This window comes from Eucalyptus grandis, chromosome 3 (assembly GCF_016545825.1).
Source record: "Eucalyptus grandis isolate ANBG69807.140 chromosome 3, ASM1654582v1, whole genome shotgun sequence".
In the NCBI taxonomy this organism is placed as follows: domain Eukaryota; kingdom Viridiplantae; phylum Streptophyta; class Magnoliopsida; order Myrtales; family Myrtaceae; genus Eucalyptus; species Eucalyptus grandis.
In genome coordinates this window covers 22,596,281-22,613,793 of record NC_052614.1, presented here as the reverse complement: position 1 = coordinate 22,613,793, position 17,513 = coordinate 22,596,281, and the positions used below count along the sequence as shown (strand labels likewise).

Genomic DNA, 17,513 nt, shown 5'->3' with positions numbered 1-17,513 from the left:
TGAAATGAAGAGTGGTGATATTTGGAGATATGGTACTTAATTCCAAGAGATGTGTAGATCATTTTTTTTTTTTTTAAATAGACATCAAGTCACATATTATTTATAATAACCACAATCGTTCATAAATGCTTCTTTTTGAAAACTCTCTCTTCATTTCTTTTCATACACGTAATCTTGACACATTCAAGGAGAAATTCCAAGAGAAATTCAAGTAATTGCTAAATTCGTTTCTTTGCGGCTTTGGTGTATGTGCAAGAGGTATATTTGTTCTGTCATCAGCAACAATAGTGGGAGTAAATAATACCTCAAGGACAATGATCAACATCACATATTAAAGTATCAAGAGTCTATTACTACTTCTCCATCTTCTTCAACAATCAAATTTCCCCAACAGTTTCTAGGACTTTCCAAAAATGGATCAGCTTTTAACAGAGCTCTATCACAGATAATCAAGTTGTTCCTTACTACCTTCCACTTGTAATTCGTTGCAAAATAGTGTCAGTCACATGTATGCATATAGAGCACTTCACCTATGAGCTCTATCACTTCTGAATTTCAATCATTTTAATTATCACAGAGGGGAGATGTTGAACCAGTATGAAGGAGCCCATAAGTCTCTGGCAGTGACTTAGCTGCCTCAATTGGACGAGCATGTGCTTCAAAATTCAAATTTCTAAGCCTCATCTGGGGACCGAAAAGAATGGTCTTGCTATTCAATGACTTGATAACTTTTCCAGGCAATGCTCTAGCACGATCCTGAAGAGAATCTACAATGCTTAAGCCTACTTTGTCACAAGCCCAAATTTCTTTACGATGAGGTGATCTAGGGGACTTGTTAGGTTTGGTCAGAGTTGAGAATGCCTAGAAATCAAGATAAGCGATAGGGACTATTGGCTGAGTCAGAGTTCGATAGTTTCTTAGGGGCCAAACACTCAAATCGGCCAGGGATATTGAACAAGGCATCACTTTTAGAATTCAAATTGAGCTCGCAATCAGGATTAGCAACTGCTCTTTGACCCATCTGGTGATCTTGCAACACTGACCTGGCCCTCTTTCCTAAATGTGAAGGGCAATAATATTTACATAACTGTGAAGGGGTTGAAGAAGTGAGACATTCGAAACTACGCTACAAATAGATGAAAAGATCATTTTATTAGGAAAGCACAACGAAATATGGTCAAAAGTTTCAACCAACATAAAATATTTTCTCGCCATAATTCCCAGAAATAGCACATGGCTTTGACGGTAGAAAAGATCAAACCCAAAAAAGTTATAATCTAGAATAAAATTGCGCCTTCTTAGTCATTTTCCTTATAGCGATGAGGTTCGCAAATGAAATGCAGTTACCACATTAACCAGGATGAATTTAGTGAAGAAAGGGAAACAAGCGCTTTCATGGACAAGAACACAAGAAACTCCACACCTCGTGCACCCAAATAAGGACCTTCGATCGTTCATCTGGACATTCCAAGAAGATTTATAGCATAATCTGTTAGACAAAAGGGAAGAGCAAAGAGAGTGAAAAACAAAAGAACCCACCTGGGCATTCTATTTTTTCTTTTTTCATTCCTACACGAACTTCTCCAGAGATGATAATGTTAAGAAGAAGAAGAAGATGAACAAGGAGATCCAAATGCAGCTAAAAACGTGTTCTTCTCAAGCTCTCTCGTGTGCTTGTGAGAACACTTGTACTGCACTCCTCTCTCTCTCTCTCTCTCTCTCTCTCTCTCTCTCTCTCTCTCATTTATTCCATCGTTCATTTCGTCTATGCGTGCAATATAGCATAGGTTGACTCCAGGAATATGGGCGTTTATGTCCTACAACCCATCTGTGATAATAAAAAAGATAGAATTCATCAATCTTTTTTTGGTCGAATGAATTCATCTCTTCGGCCTTCTATTGCTTGACAAAATCTTCTCTTTTTTTGTCCAATGCATAGCAAAAGAAATCAATTTTAAATAGAAAAATTTCGAGTAAATAATCAGAAGCTTTTACTTTCCGAAGACGCAATGAAACAACGTCAACACAATAATATTTTCATCAGAACCCATTGTATTATTCGTCTGTATTCATTGCATTGATTGAACATAAATATTGTCTTTTATTAACATACGGAAAAGTAATAAAATTGAAAACTCGTATATGAAAGCATATCTGGCCGGACTAGAGAAGAACTTCTGATGGTGTGGACAAATGGCATATCTGCTTTCTTAATTAAGGCAGTAAATCAAGTAGTTCAGTCTTCCAAGAGAGAGATTTTGGCTCCATTTCTTGTGTTTGACTGAAACTTAATAATGAACTAGAAAATATTTTTCATTGTTTGGGTATTGAATATCTAATTTTATTTTTCTAAATAGACATGCACTATTCAAGCGTTGGTAACTTGTGTCTGGATAGCTGGGGATCCAGGTATGGACACTAGAATTCCATATCCGACATTGATGGACCTCAACCAAGGCACTAGGGTTTAGGGCATGGACACTGAGATCTAGGGCCTATCTTTGATGGACTTCAGTGTGGGCACTTGGGCCCTTGGCCCAACCTCAATGGACCAGGGCACAGTCTTCGTGGACCCAGGCTTGGGTGTTGGGATCCAAGCTCGAGTACCTGGATCCCGCGCTCAGCTTTTGTGAACTCGAGCCTACGTGCTGGGGGCATTGGGCAGGTTACAATTGATTTGCACGAACCCAGGACATTCAAGATTGTAACAACCGGTGTCTTCATGGTCATCAACCTATAAGCTATCGAAAATAGACATGCCAATTTTGGGTCCTGAATCTTGCAAGTTATAAGTTTTGAAAATATTAAAGAACTCATGGTCCAATATAGGGAAGCCCTTGTCCATCTGTCGAAACTAGAACCTTCATCTACCTGGAACAAAGAAGAGGTTAAAGAGCTTCGTGGAACTACTAGGCATGGTCAATTTCAGTTGTATTATTGTTTGAAATTATGATGTAATGCAAGTGCTTAAATCAGAAGTGGCAAGTGATGAACCTTTATGTTTGAGAATTGGAGATTCCTTGAATTTGATGAAAAATAGATAAGTTCTTATCCTGGTTATCTAGGAAGTTATGGGCCTTCAATATTAAGTGATGATCCTTTAAGTGATAAATCGTTTATTAAGATTTGTGGATTAAAGATAAGTTCTAGTTTGGAAACCACTTATGCTAGAGACAACTTGCCCTCGGAGACAACTGAGGCTGGAATTCAAAGAAGTTGATCTTTATCTTAGTGTTGCGATTGTAAGTGCACAATGATCATTTTAATATGACGACCTTATGAATCCCGTCTTGGGTGTATTAGGAGTTAATTGTCCCGTGATGCAAGATGAACAAATTTTGAAATAAAGTGATCAATGATCTCACTCAACGTGTTAGTAAGAACATGAGTAGTTGAAGGTTTTTATGCAGTAAATAAGAGTCGATTTGCATAACTCTTCAAGTAAATTTGTTGATATTATAGACCATTGATATCCGATATGAAATTGATCAAAGGTATAGCTCATTAACTTATGATTTGATGTTGTTGCTTTAAATGAGTTTTTCTAATATGTATAAAGTTTTGGGGAAAGATATTACCCGCTCTGGTTACTGTACATATATGAAATAAATTTGAGAATAATGAGTATTTAAGTATTTTACCTTTCATGTGAACGCGTATTTCACTGTTCATTTTGATCGTATTAGTATGAACATCTATTGAAAGGAAATAACTTATATCTAAAGTTGTGCTTATATTATGTATCGGATTTGGGATTATTGAGTTTATAGTATGGTTTTATAAGTATGCATAGTGAATATTCGATCCGTTTAAAAGAGATATACAGTAAGCTGTGATTGTTTGCTCCATTCATTCCAACCGTTTCAGGTACTTTATTCAAAAGAAGGAGCTGTAATTGAAAAGCGTGATTATGACCAATATACTCTCTTTTCAAAATGATTACCGGTTCATAAGTGACTTTAAGTAAATTACGTACATCGAACCACCGAGCAGTGATTCCTTCAAAAGCATTGGTGTACTCACTGCAAAACATTTGATAGAGCCTTATTTAATAATTAAAAAAAAAAAGCATATTATCATATGATCAATAACTTGCACACTGAGCTGAAAGTCCGGGGCCCCCATAATAGAAATGAGCTTCATATGTGACGTCGTACTCCCGTTTGACATCATAGCATTCGGCTTTATCCACAGCCTTCATGAGATTCTCCGGGTCTCTTATATTTAATCCGTCGTCGAAGAATTTAATACTGCGGAAATAGGCCGCCTTTGCAAAGCCTTCAGAAGGGAGATGGCCGCTCCCCATTTGCGTTGACGTAGGAATAGGACCCTTTTGTTTCCTGGATACCTCTCCGCCAAACTCAATTCGATCGGCATAGCCATTTAGATGAGTGAAGACATCATTTTCCCAATATCCTATACTCATGTCCTCAATTTGCAGCCACCACGATCCAGTATACGGATTCTGAAATATTTTTGTTATAAGACAGAAGGCTCGAAAGTATCCAGTGTATATTTACCTAGAAGATTGTTCCATTACCTTAACCAAGGCTATTAATAATTCATATTGAGATCCAGAATAGGTGGAAAATTCTTCAAGCGCAGCACCCAAAGCAAACTGGTCAGATTTTTGTACGAATCCACGGCATTCTGTATTGTAGCAGCCTGTCTTATAGCCATCACCCTAAAGTCCACCCAAGAAAAGCATGTCAATGTTTAATATGTTTGTGAAAGCTTGGTGAATCGTAAGCTGTCAGTAGAGTTATGAACTCACCGTATAGAATACGAAAAGCTCTGGGAGCCCGCTATCACTTCGTTGTCTGTTAACCTAAAATAAAAATACAAATTCTCAACTTCTAAATCTACACATTTAGAATGCCATTTATGCTAAAATCTTTGGATTCAATCATTCTTAGTTCTTACCATCCATCCGGCCTCCACAGTGTTCAATTCCTCACGAGGGCCTGCTATGACCCAAATTTGAGCCAAACTGAATTCATCGTCCACTACTTCAGGTTTCCACAAATTAAGGTATGCTTGAGCTCCCAAGTACTTGCCGCCGCTCAAAAATCCTATGGCGTACTGACCAATATACAACAAACTCTTAAGGAAGTGAACTTTAAGGATCAGCACATAAACGAAAACTCAACTGAAAATTAACGCCACAATAAGTGATATCGTGATGTATTTGCACATACTCTATGTTCACCACCATCATCATCGGATTCATTCTCGCTCAAATTGAGCCGCTTCAGGCGTGAAGCCCACCGTTTAACGTGACGAGTGGTACCATTTTGCACTCTTCTGATGGGGACCGTTCCTTTAGGGCATTTACCGTATTTCCACCAAACTTGACTGACTGCACCTCTCACATGTCCCGCTTCATTCGCTTTCCGATTGGAGCTTGGGTTCGTCTATTCATAAACGTGCCAGCTTCAGCGATTATCAAATAAGGTGGGCGAACAAATATAAGGTCGGATGACAATTCTTCCGACTTAGAACAACCTGAATTTCTTAGACAACCTCTAATATCGAAATATCTTTCTCCTAGAATTGCTCTATGATGGCCCTCATCATTAAGGTACTCATACCGTCATCGCTGCCCTTTCTACTGTTAACTACAAACTTCGCAAGAGCAGCACTGGACAGAATACTGGGGCAAGTGAGGGAACAAAAACCTGTATGGTGTGATTCTTGCGAAGCGGATGATCAAAAGCGGGTTGCTTGTTAATGTCAACACAATCGATCACTTCACCAGTTTCATGACTCTGCAGTAAGGTCTCATAAATTATTTTAGCAAAGGGAACATAATTAAAAAAAAAAAAAGTTGAAATAGCAATGGGTAGAGTTTAGGAATGACCTCAATGGTTTTTACTGTTCCTTTAGGCTTCTCGAAACCTGTAACTTCGTTTGATACAGGGATTCTCGCTCGAGCACGCCCATTGCTTATCATACTGATAATACTTATCATCAAAACCAACCATTTGGAAAGGTGCATTCGTGGACTTACGATTGCCATTGTAGAAGAGAGTGTTTTTGAAAATGAGACAAGACAATGTTTTCCTTATGTACACATAAATCGCATCCCCTTGGTAGACCTCAAATCTGAATCAAGGTAATCATCATTGACAGCCTGCCGTGGAATACCGTTTCCACAAGGAAGAAAATTTTCCAGATTTGGTAATCGAAAGGATGAAAATGAATCTTCTTTCGGCAAGTATGGACTAGGATTTTGCACGTGAAAGAAAATGTTCAAGATTTGGTAATTGGAGGGAAGAAAATGAATCTTCTTTCGGCAAGTATGGATTTGGCTTTTGCACATGAAAGGAAATGTTCAAGATTTGGTAATTCAGGATTTATCCTTCTATTTCCACATATGAAAAAAAACCAATCAATTTTTGTACGTCTAAAAGATTCTCATTTTGGAGTGGCAATCAAAATGTCGCATTGATGGCAAGTATCTATACATATAAAAAAAAAAAAATATATATATATATATATATATATATATATATATATATATATATATATATAATGAGTGAAATTGCCTCAGTGGCAAAGGGCAAGAACTCTTAATTCCTTCCTTCTTCGAAAATGGTAATGAAACTCCAATATCCCAAAAAAAAAAAAAAAACACACGTTAAGAATACACGAAGATGCAACAAAGAATAGCCAAAGCTGCAAAGCTTCTGCTGAGAATCTACTCCCCTCTAATATTGAAACACGGAAGAAATTAACGTTCTAGACATAATACGCCATCTCTTAAGGGAGATGTGCTAAGACATGAACTTCCCGGGGCTCTGGTGGAAACTCACAACTGATTTCCTGTTAATGCTAGCTCGTCAACTGAAATCGTAAACCGACAATGCATATAAAAGCAATGTGATTGTACTTCCAAAAACAATAAAAGATAGTAACTTCCGGACACCATTTCAAAACTATTTGGGCATAATGTATGGCCCAGGGAGGTCTTTTAATTTACTGCTTCGAAGACTGAGTTGAAAATCCAGGACCACCGTTGAAGACATTGACCCCGTATTGGGGAGTCTTACCCATGATCTGCAAATCATAGTATTCAGGGTTCGTCGCCATCGTTACAGCATTTTCTGCATCCTTGTTCATCAAGTTGGCATCAACATACTGAAGGTGGAGGAAATTGGACGATTTCCCGAATCATTCAGAAGGAAAGTGGCCGCTACAATTTGCGTTGTCGTATGATTACCATCAGGTTCCATGTTGACTCTCTTTGCCCCAAGTGACCCCAATCCGCACTTGTGCTTGAAAAAGTAAATATTTCTTTGGGCCAATATCCTATGTCAGCATTCGCCAATTGAAGCCACCAATGTCCGGATCCGGGGACATCTGGTAAAAAGACAAATATACTCGGTACATTCACGTTTGCATCACCCCAATATAATTAAATTACGCCTTTTGATTTCCTTATAACTGGCAACATCATATGATCTATTAAGGCAAGAAAACTAAACGAGGAACACGAAAGAGCCTATCATTTCCCTAAATGGACAATTTCCGTTACCTGGGTTACATATAAACATCATATTGATTCCCATTAGGTTGTACCAGAGATCCAAGAGTAATCTAGTGATCCGCTTGCATGAATCTTGGGCAGTCAAAATTAAAGCGACCGGTCTTCTTGTTTGTTATCACGCTGAAAATCATCCGGAATAAGCATGTCAATTTCAGCCATTGGATCCCGACTCTCATGAGCATCTCAGATATCGTAAAAGACATAAGAGAACTCACAGTTCAGTATATGTATGACCTAGTCGATTTGCCGAAATTAGCAGAGCTACCGATGTCGCGACCCTCGTCTGTAGCGCGGGGTTTCAGTCCCTCAGGCATTGGGGGTTTGGAGGAAATTGCTAATGAGACAGCCTGAATGGTTCCTACAAACGACAATCTCAGATGGACCGTCATTTGCTAACACTGTAAACGGGTTATCAATCATAAACATGGGTTCTTCCAAGCTCATATCTCGTGTGACAAGAGTTTGATTTTAGAGTTCTTTTAGACACCTTCAATATCATCTATGAGTCACCACTAGCCTCATTTTTAGTGATTGGCTAAATACCCAATAGAAAGGTGGGAGGTTCTTCTTGATTTCCACGGAACTAGAGATTATTGGATTTAGCAACTTAGGTTACACTAATGTCTCTATTAATGTCATTTCAGTCCCAAACTTGTTGGGATGTTACCTAAGTTACCATGCATTTGTATTAATCATTTTCATGGTAGAGAGGTCCAAATTCACTAAGCGATCATGCGACATGCTTGTAGGTGGGTTCGTTTAAAATCCAGGCTATTTCTAATCTTAACTTCAATAATGAAACCCACAACGTAAAGAAAGACACTGTGATAATAAAAAATCAATGTAAGGAAAGAACAAGCTATTCTAAGTGCAGTAAAAGAAAACTTGCAACTTGTCGGGCAATTATTATAAAGCCGATTGAAAACCCGAGACATGTTCGGTATTATAAAACGTGACTGGATTGGACATCGGTCTTAAACCACCATCTTCAAGAGTTTGAGCTACCACCTCCACAGATCATCTCATGGATGTCGAGTACATGTCTAATCCTCCATTTAATCGAAACAAATAATATGCAAGCAAACAATCAAGGTAAAGGAAGACTATTCATCCAACAAACAATGACTTGGCCTCGAGATTGGCCTTTGCTTTCATGCATTTCGATTATCCAAACCCACTATTGACTAGGATTGATTAATTAATGGTTAATGACAACTGGCCACCATTTGCATTCACATAAGGATGGTCAAGATCAATTAATCCCTAAAGTCGGATCTAATCAATCCCAAGCGGCTACCTATCAGGCCATGCATCACACCTATCCATACATCTAAAAATCACATGCATAGACATCAAAGTAAACATATATATTTAGGTCCATCGACCTTGATTCTCAATCAAACAAGAGTGAGTGAACCATTAAAGGGTCCCTTTAACTGCCAAACCGGACGAAATCGGTTTTAATGGGATTGGCCCATCAAACGAAGTCCAATCACAAAGGTTCACGCATGGTTAGAAAGCTTAGAGTGTCCACTCAAAAATTCTTGAAGACTACTCGGACTGGTTCTAACCCGAAAAATCTAAATTTATGCAAAAAGACTTAGTGATTCAAATTTGACCTGGTTTGATCTGTGAATTCAAAAAATGCGAGAAAAATATCAAACACACTCAAAAGCGCACCAAAATTCACAGGCAGTTAGGAAATTGTGTCCTCCACAGCTTTTATGTTTTGAACTTCTGCTAAAGACCAACCGATTTTCCCTTCCACCCAAGACTCAGTTGAAAAACAGTTTTGAAGGCCAAACAGACATCGTTCGATTTATTGCACACAAGGACCTCTCAATCTTTCAATCAGGACCTCAAATTTTACAGGCTACTAAATCAGACCACAATGAACATTTTTAAAATTTAGAGATTTTGTATAAAAGGACTTTTGAACTGTCTCAAATTTTCAAAATAAAGTTGTTCTATTTTGAGAAAATCTTGGAATTTCAGGGCGTTTTCCAGAAAATCACTCAAACTTTACGCATGCTTTAAAAATACCAAAAGATGTCCATTTTCTGGAAATTTATACACATTATATAAATAAACCTCGCAATGCATAGCAGTACAATCCGGTTTTCCCAAAGGGTTTGGTATCTTGGGGGTCTACTCCAATCTCAAAAACAACATCGGAGCTAGTATCGCAAAGGGGAGATTTCAAGCGGATATGAGGGAATGCGTAATTCTTTGGCAGCGACTTAAGGCGCATTTGATAACGATTCTGTTCCCGGGAGTAGATTCTGATCAGAACTTATTCTTTTTTATTTTGTTCCCGGGAACTGATTTTAAGTATTTTAAGCCGTTTGGTAACTGTCCAAAATTTCTGATTCTAGAATAGAATTGCGTTTGGTACCGTGCTCATTAATTCTGTTCCAAATCAATTTTTTTTAATTTTTAAATAATTTTTTTACTTTTTTCCTTTTTTTCTTTTCTTTTCCTTTTTTCTTTTCTTTTTTTCCTTTTTCTCATCTTCTTCTTCTTCTTTTGGCCGGCGACCTCACCGGAGCGTCGCCGCCCCCTCGTCGGCCGAGCCTCGCCGGCGGCTAGGCGAGCTTGCCTAGCCCCACCGGTGGCCAGAGCCGGCCTCGGCCGGGGCTGGGTGAGGCCTGCCGCCACCGACGGGCTGGTCGAGCCTCGCCGGTGGCCGGGCGAGCCTCGCCGGACACCGGTGGGGCCGGGTGTCGCGAGGCTTGCCCAGCCCTTGCCCGGCCAGGCGAGGCTCGGCCTCGCCAGGATTTAGTGAGGCCGAGCCTCGCCAGTGGCTGGGCAAGCCTCCGGCGAGCTCGTCGGTGGCTGGGCTTGCCTCCGGCGAGCTCGCCGGACCTCGCTCTAGTCTGGCGAGCCTCCGGCGATCGGCGGCGGCGGGCGGCAGACGGTGGCGGGCGGTGGTCGCGAGATGGCCGAAGGGAAGAAAAAAAGTTCTTGATTTTGATTCTCAAATTCGTTCTCGGAACAAAAATCAACTTTTTTTTTGTTCTTGATTCTATTCCCAATCTGTTCCCAGGAACAAAAATTTTACCAAACGCGATTCTAGGCCCAAACTGATTCTGGGAACAAAGAATTAGAATTTGGCCCTGTTTGGATGGTTACCAAACAAGGCCTTAGCTGCCTCAACGGGATGAGTATCTGTGTCAAAGTTCCGATTTTTAAGCCTCATTTGGGGATCGAAGAGAAAGGTCTTGCTATCCGATTACTGAAGACTTTTCCAGGTGTCGCGACCCAACCCCTCGCATCCCTTGGCAGTGGGAGAAAGAGGTTAAGTTTGGGGGTACTTGACCATAGGAGATCTCTCACGCTATGTGTCCCAAAAGATGTCATCACTTCATCTTTCAAGATTGACCATGTGCATTAGCTCGATCAATGTCGTGAGCTCTCTCAAGAACGTACGTCGCATGATAGTGGAAATTGTCATTGATTCACATCCACACAATTGATACACCTTGAAAAGGAGATCGGATGTGAATATCGAATTTACAGGTAACGTTAGCCCTCTCAATAGTATTCTCATCTATAAATATGTCATTACTTTATCCTTTAGGAGATTTCCACATCGAGTATGCTAAATTATGGTGAATCTTATCAAGACCAATACCCCTCACGACAGATTCATTTATTATCTATGAGTTGTTTAAGACAATCTAGATAAAAGTTAAGAGTCGTTACTAGCCTTGTTTTTGGGAGTTAGGTAGAAAAACCAATCGATAATCAGGAGTGGTCCTTCGATATTTACGCAACGGGAGATTCTATGTTTCAGGGAGTTGGTTATGTTAGCATTTCTATTAGTGCCCTTTCATGAAAAGACTTTCCTAAGATGAGCTACGTAAGAATTTATAAAAATTCAAGAACACAAAGCAAGGTATCAGGATATATCAATAATGATTTGTCCTAGTAAATGAAGTCTAAAAGATCTGAAATTTTATCACAATATAAACAAGAGAAAGATGAACAAACTTCATTAGGGACTTGACCTCAGAATCCCCATCGAAAAATTCATACAAAAATAAAAATAGATATGACTCAACAAAAGTAGAGCAAGCATTCCACATTTCACTAGAAACAGATTTCTAGGCAAATTTGACAAAAATATCAAACAAGTCAAATGACACGCAAATAATGCAAAATTGGCGTCATTGGAAAGGTTAAGACGTATCCTAATACTTTCTAAAAGATGTCGAGTTGATCGAATAGTGACAATCACAAAAGCGTGCAAATTAGTCATAAGCAAGCTAGAAAATGATGCATGATGATTGACTTGATAAGCCGCCTAAACAATGCATGAAAAATATGAAATTTGAACATGACCTGGAGCTATGTGTACAAGAATGATGGCAGTAAGTTAGTCTTGGTAGTGTGATCTATTGGAAAGGCAGTACTTGCTTATAGTAACATATCTTGAAGATTATTAGTGGATTCTAGCCTTGTTATGGCTGTTAGTGTTGGGAGTGGATTAGGCTTGGGGATAAATGTGAACCACTATATATTTGTACTTGCAATATATTCTATCTCTTCACTATTTACATTACCCATTCATCATCACCACCTATTAAATAGCAGCATGCGCACCTAATTTCTGTAATTTGTTTTTGTCGATGTTTGAAATTGAATTTGTTTTCTTCCGCAAATGTTTTCATAGTTCTTGAACAACCTATTCACCCCCTCTAAGTTGTATTGTTAGCCCCAATAGAATCTAATAGCTCTCATCAGACCACATCGCGCCAGCTAATAAGGCATCCAACATCCATAAAGTGCCACATCACCAAGGAGGGTTAATGGAAAAAATTTAAACTCTAAAATAAATATTGTGAATATTGCAAGTGCCCACACCACACTATTGATACATGTCAGAAACTACATAAGAAACCAAATGCTTAGCAAGTTTCTACACAAAGAAACGATGGGGCATGTCAAATAATTACTCAAGACCAATACCAAAATATTATAAAAATTCTGAGTCAATTGAGGACCAGCAACAATAATGCAATAAAGGTGAGTGCGATTTAAGGTAGAACCCGACCGACGGGTCCGGTTTAGTTCCCTATTCTATATACCGACGGGTAGGTTCTCGCTTCCTTTTTCTTAGGAATCGGCAGTTCCTGGTTTGGTTCCTAGTTTCAATGGGAACTGAAACCAAAATCGGAACCGGAATTCAGAATGGGGACCGGAACCGAATCTAAGAACCAAGACTCCAAAACCCAAAACACCTCAAACCCTAATTTAGCTTCGTTTCCTCCTTTTTCCCCTTTCTCGTTCATCTTGACAAAAAAGAGAGAGTTCAACCGGGTTCTAGCCAAAAAAGAGCTAGCAGAGAGGGAGAACTGGAGAGGAAGAGAGCGAAGAGCTTCTTCATGGGGTTCATCAGTTTCTAGAGAGATTCAGAGGAGGATAGACCATAAGAGCAGCCAAGCGAGAGAGTTTGAGAGCAAGGAGCCCTCCGGCAGTCTAGCCATGCTTGACCCTCGTTCGACGACTCTCGGCTGTGCTCTTATGCCCGCAACTCCCACTCCCCAAGCCAACACTTCGATAGGTTACGTTCCTTTTCTTCTTTTGATTTTTTGCTGGATGAGCCATTTTTCCAAGGATCTCGGCTCGGAGTTGTGCAAGGTGACTAGACGTGGTCCAATCTATCGAGCTTCCGCTCCATTCGCCATTGCCAAGTCGAGTGGGGACCCTCCATCGACCCCCCTTTTATGCCTTGCTTTTGCCCTATTCTCTCATGTTTTTGCATGAGCTACTGAGCCGAGGCATGCATTTCGGGTTCACTTATGCTGTCCTTCATTGACGTTGAACATTCCCCGTTGAGTCGTGTTGAGCTTTGATCCAGTTTCGAGTCTTGTTCATGTCCGTGTTTCCTTTCATTTGATGTCTATCACATGTTTAACAAAATGTTTGCACCAAGGCCATACATATTTCTTCCGATTTTGAGTCGCTTGAACGTGTAGCTATGAAGCACACCTGATGATGATCTCTCTTTAACATCAAAATACATTTTTGGTCACCGCTGTTCAACATGCGTTTCCTTTTCTAATTTTTGAGTCTTGTTCGATAGTGCTTCCATGTTATTGTGCATTGTTCTCATGGTAAATGTGAATACCGGTGAGGAAATGAAGTAAGGATCTGGAAGAACACTAATTTATTATGATGCTTGACTGAGCTTTACTGTTGTGGTCCATTTTATGTGTTATGCATCGCTGCGGAGTAATAATCAAGGATGGGTGGTGGTCCAATAAAGGGCGGAAGTTAGGAGGCAGATAGCACTGTAAGGAATTGTAAGAAAGACTTGAGTGAACCTCCAGATAGTTGATACTAGCAATTACAATTTTCAAGCAAGAAAGTTAGATTTGGTCGTTAGCCTTGCCTTCTTTGTGGATTTTCCTAGTAGGAGGATTAATGCCAAAATGGGTACATAACGAATTGCATCCCCCTCTAAAGCTGGCTAAAAGTATACAACATATGATACTGCATCGATTGCTACGTCCTTCCATTGGGCGATTTAGGTGATTTGTCCCAAGATTGTATGAATTGCATCTTATTATATAGCCCAAATGCTATGCAAAAATTCACACAAAGCTTGCAAGCAAAAGGAAAGACAATATTGTATTTTTTGTGTTTCCTCCGACTTCTCAACATTAGCTTTGCTTTGTTATCCTAACAATGTGTTCCACTGGACATGGTAATATTCATGTCCTGATGCATATGGAATAGTTGAGGGAGCTTGTCTATTTGTGTTAGTGGGTAGCTCTCGAAGAAAGTGTAAACCTTATAACTTTTCGTCTTTTTGTTCATCTTAGTCCTTCTCGTTCCTTGTTTATTGACTTAAGGAAGTTTAGCTAACTCGGCCCTCAAGCATTTATGTGGTTGATAATTCAATTGTTTGCCTATCTTTTTTTTATAAAAGTTTGATCTTTTTTTTTTTAAATTCTAATTATATTCTATTATTGTTGTGTATGTGTGAATTTAATGTATTAAAGTAACACGTCAATAGAGATGAAGGGATGTGAAGAGATGACTCCATCACAGAATTGGAATTGTGTAGCGATGAAAATGAAGAAGAGCCATCATCTACTATGGATGCCACAAACAAGGTACTTGATTCTCGTCTTCCTCCTCGTGATAAGAAATATACATCTAAATAATAAAATCATTATGCGATAATTAATGATAAAGATGGATAAATATATCAAGTATAGTGCATCATTGTAGCTTTGTATGTAAATACCATGTTTCTAACGATACTTATGCAATGAGAAAGCACTTGACCACGAACAAGAAGTTTCCTCACCATGTAAATAAGAGGCAAAGATTCTTTGCATCATGTAATGTAGACATGGCTGGCAAGGCAATGGGAGATTCTAATATTGGTAGTGTCTTATCGACATGGTCGTTTGATTAAAAAACTTTTTAAAATTTGGTCTAGTGAGATGAACAATATTTTTCCTTGGTTGAGCATGTTAGATTTCGTGAATTTTTCAGTAAGTCACAATCTCTCTTCAAACATTTATCATGTTTTACAGTAGCTAAAGATTGCATGAAGTTGTATTTTTGTGAAAGAACTTGTTTGAAGACTTATTTTGAAAAAATTAATTCTAAGATCGTACTCACGATGGATACATGGAGTTCCATTCAAAAACTAAATTATTTGTATCTCACTTTGATTAATAAAAATTGGAGGTTGAACAAAAGAATCATCAATTTTATGGTGATGCAAAGTCACAGGATTAATGAGATTGGGAAAATAGTGGAGAAAAGCATCTACCAATGAAGAATAAGAAAGAAAAAAAAAGTGTCCATAATCACCATGGACAATGCTAGTTTGAACGATATTACAATTAATTATTTGAAGAACAAACTTTCCAAAAAAATATTATTAATATTATATGGTAGTGTTTTGTACATGAAGTACATGGCTCATATATTAAATTGAATTGTGAGAAATAGCTTGATTATAATACATGACTCTATTGCATGTATCTAAAATGTAGTTAGATATATGAGAGTTCTCCCACAATAGTCAAAGCATTTCAATTTTGCATTGAGAGTAAAATGATTACTTACAAGGGTTAGATTATTCTTGATGTTACCACTAAATGGAACTCCACTTACCTGATATTAGACACTGCTATAAAGTTCTGAAAAGCTTTTAAAATGATGGAAGAAGACAATTTATCTTTTGCAAGTAAGCTTAATTATAGTCTTCCTAAAGATGATATTTGGGAAAATATTATTATTCTTTTAGAATTTCTAAAAATATTTTATGATGCCACCAATCGAATGTCGAGAATTTCATATGTACTTCAAATGATTATTTTAAAAGGATAGCTCTTTCACATAGATATTTGAAAGATGCAAAGGATACTTAAAAAAATAAGCTTTAAGCTATGAGTATGAAAATGAAAGAAAAATTTGACAAATATTATGATAATTTGGATAAAGTGAATGTGATGGTGTTGATTGCGGTTGTGTTAGATCCTAGAGCTAAATTGAATTATGTGAATTTCTTGTATTGACAAATTTATGATGATGAATCGAAAATTAATAAGATGCATTATAAGGTGAATGACTCATTGAAACGTTTGTATGAATTTTATAAGCAATCTTCTCTTGTTTCTAGTGATCGAAATTTTGATAACTATAGTTTGAGTGCAAGTAGTAGTGGTTCCAATGCCGATGTAAATGCTAATGAAGGTATAAAGGAATATGACGCACAAGCTTAGCAAAAAATGCTTATGCACTCGAACCAACAAAAGTGCCACGACAACAAATCCAATTTTAATTAGTATCTTCAAGAAAAAAATGAAAATATTATTTATCTTGACCTTTTTGTGTGGTGGAAGACTAGTGGCCCAAAATATAAGATCATTTTGATAGCTCAATATTGCTTTAGAGTCAACTTTTAGTACATCGGGTCATGTGCTTAAAAGCTTTCGAAATTCTTTAACTCTCAAAGTAGTTGAAACTTTAATTTGCGCTTAAAATTGATTGAGAGCCTTTCGTATGCCAATTAATGTTGAAGAGTGCATCAAGAATGCTGAAAATTTGAGTCGGGTAAGTGATGTTTATATCTTTATTCATTCTAATTCCTTTTACATATCTAATATGTGAATATTTTATTTAATCTCTTTTTTTATTAGATATGGATTATCTTAATGAGGAGAATATTATCCATAAACAGAGTTTACCAATTAAAGCAGAATGAACATATGTGGTAAGGCTTTCTAATACTTATTTTAGTTTACCAGCAAATAAATATAGATTGTCTTAATACTTTGGTTTTCTTTATTTTTATTTTTGTCCAATGTTGAAGGAGCAGCTAAGGTCGTGTTATCTATGATTTTGCCAATTGTTCATGAGTGCCAATTGGATATTTGAATGGATCTTTCGTTTGTTTTTCTGACTAGCCACATAACACTTCCCTTTCAATCTTTGAATAGGTTTAACTTGAAGAAGCTAACCTATGAGGAAAGGAAACATAAGTTGATAGAGTGCCCGAATGCCCTCAACTCAGCAATTAGAGAAGACAACGACGAGGAGGATGATGAGTGAAATTAAATATCTGTAATTTTGATTTCTCAACTTCATACTTTTAGCACTTTGTAACCCTTTTTGGTTATCTCGATTTTTTTGTTTGATGTCGACGATCTCATATTTGAATTTTAAAATGAGTGGAAGTATTGATTTTGGCTTCAGATTTTCCAATAATTGCAAATCATATTGTTGCCATCCTTGTTTTGCTTTACGTTACTCATGGGTTCTTTGTCTAAAGGCTCATATGGCATAAAAGTGATTTTTGTGATAGTCCATACTTATGCTAGTGTCGAAAACTAGTGTATATACACAAAAGAGCACAAAGAAGCTCAATTATAGTATGAGTTGAATGCACTAGAAGGTGGAACGTTATCGTATTAATATATATATGTTAGAACCT

The 17,513-nt window shown here is 37.9% G+C and overlaps 1 protein-coding gene across 1 annotated transcript; it reads right to left on the bottom strand.

Annotated features, from left to right (window-relative positions):
- Positions 1–4,084: 4,084 nt before the first annotated feature.
- On the bottom strand, positions 4,085–7,092 carry LOC104439291. The gene is made up of 8 exons (XM_039309452.1): positions 6,983–7,092; positions 5,982–6,105; positions 5,679–5,768; positions 5,199–5,414; positions 4,924–5,082; positions 4,775–4,828; positions 4,541–4,684; positions 4,085–4,465 (listed from the first exon to the last, which is right to left on the bottom strand). The coding sequence occupies exons 1-8, from the start codon at positions 7,090–7,092 to the stop codon at positions 4,085–4,087; spliced, it is 1,278 nt and encodes a 425-aa protein (XP_039165386.1).
- Between the last annotated feature and the right edge of the window lie 10,421 nt (positions 7,093–17,513).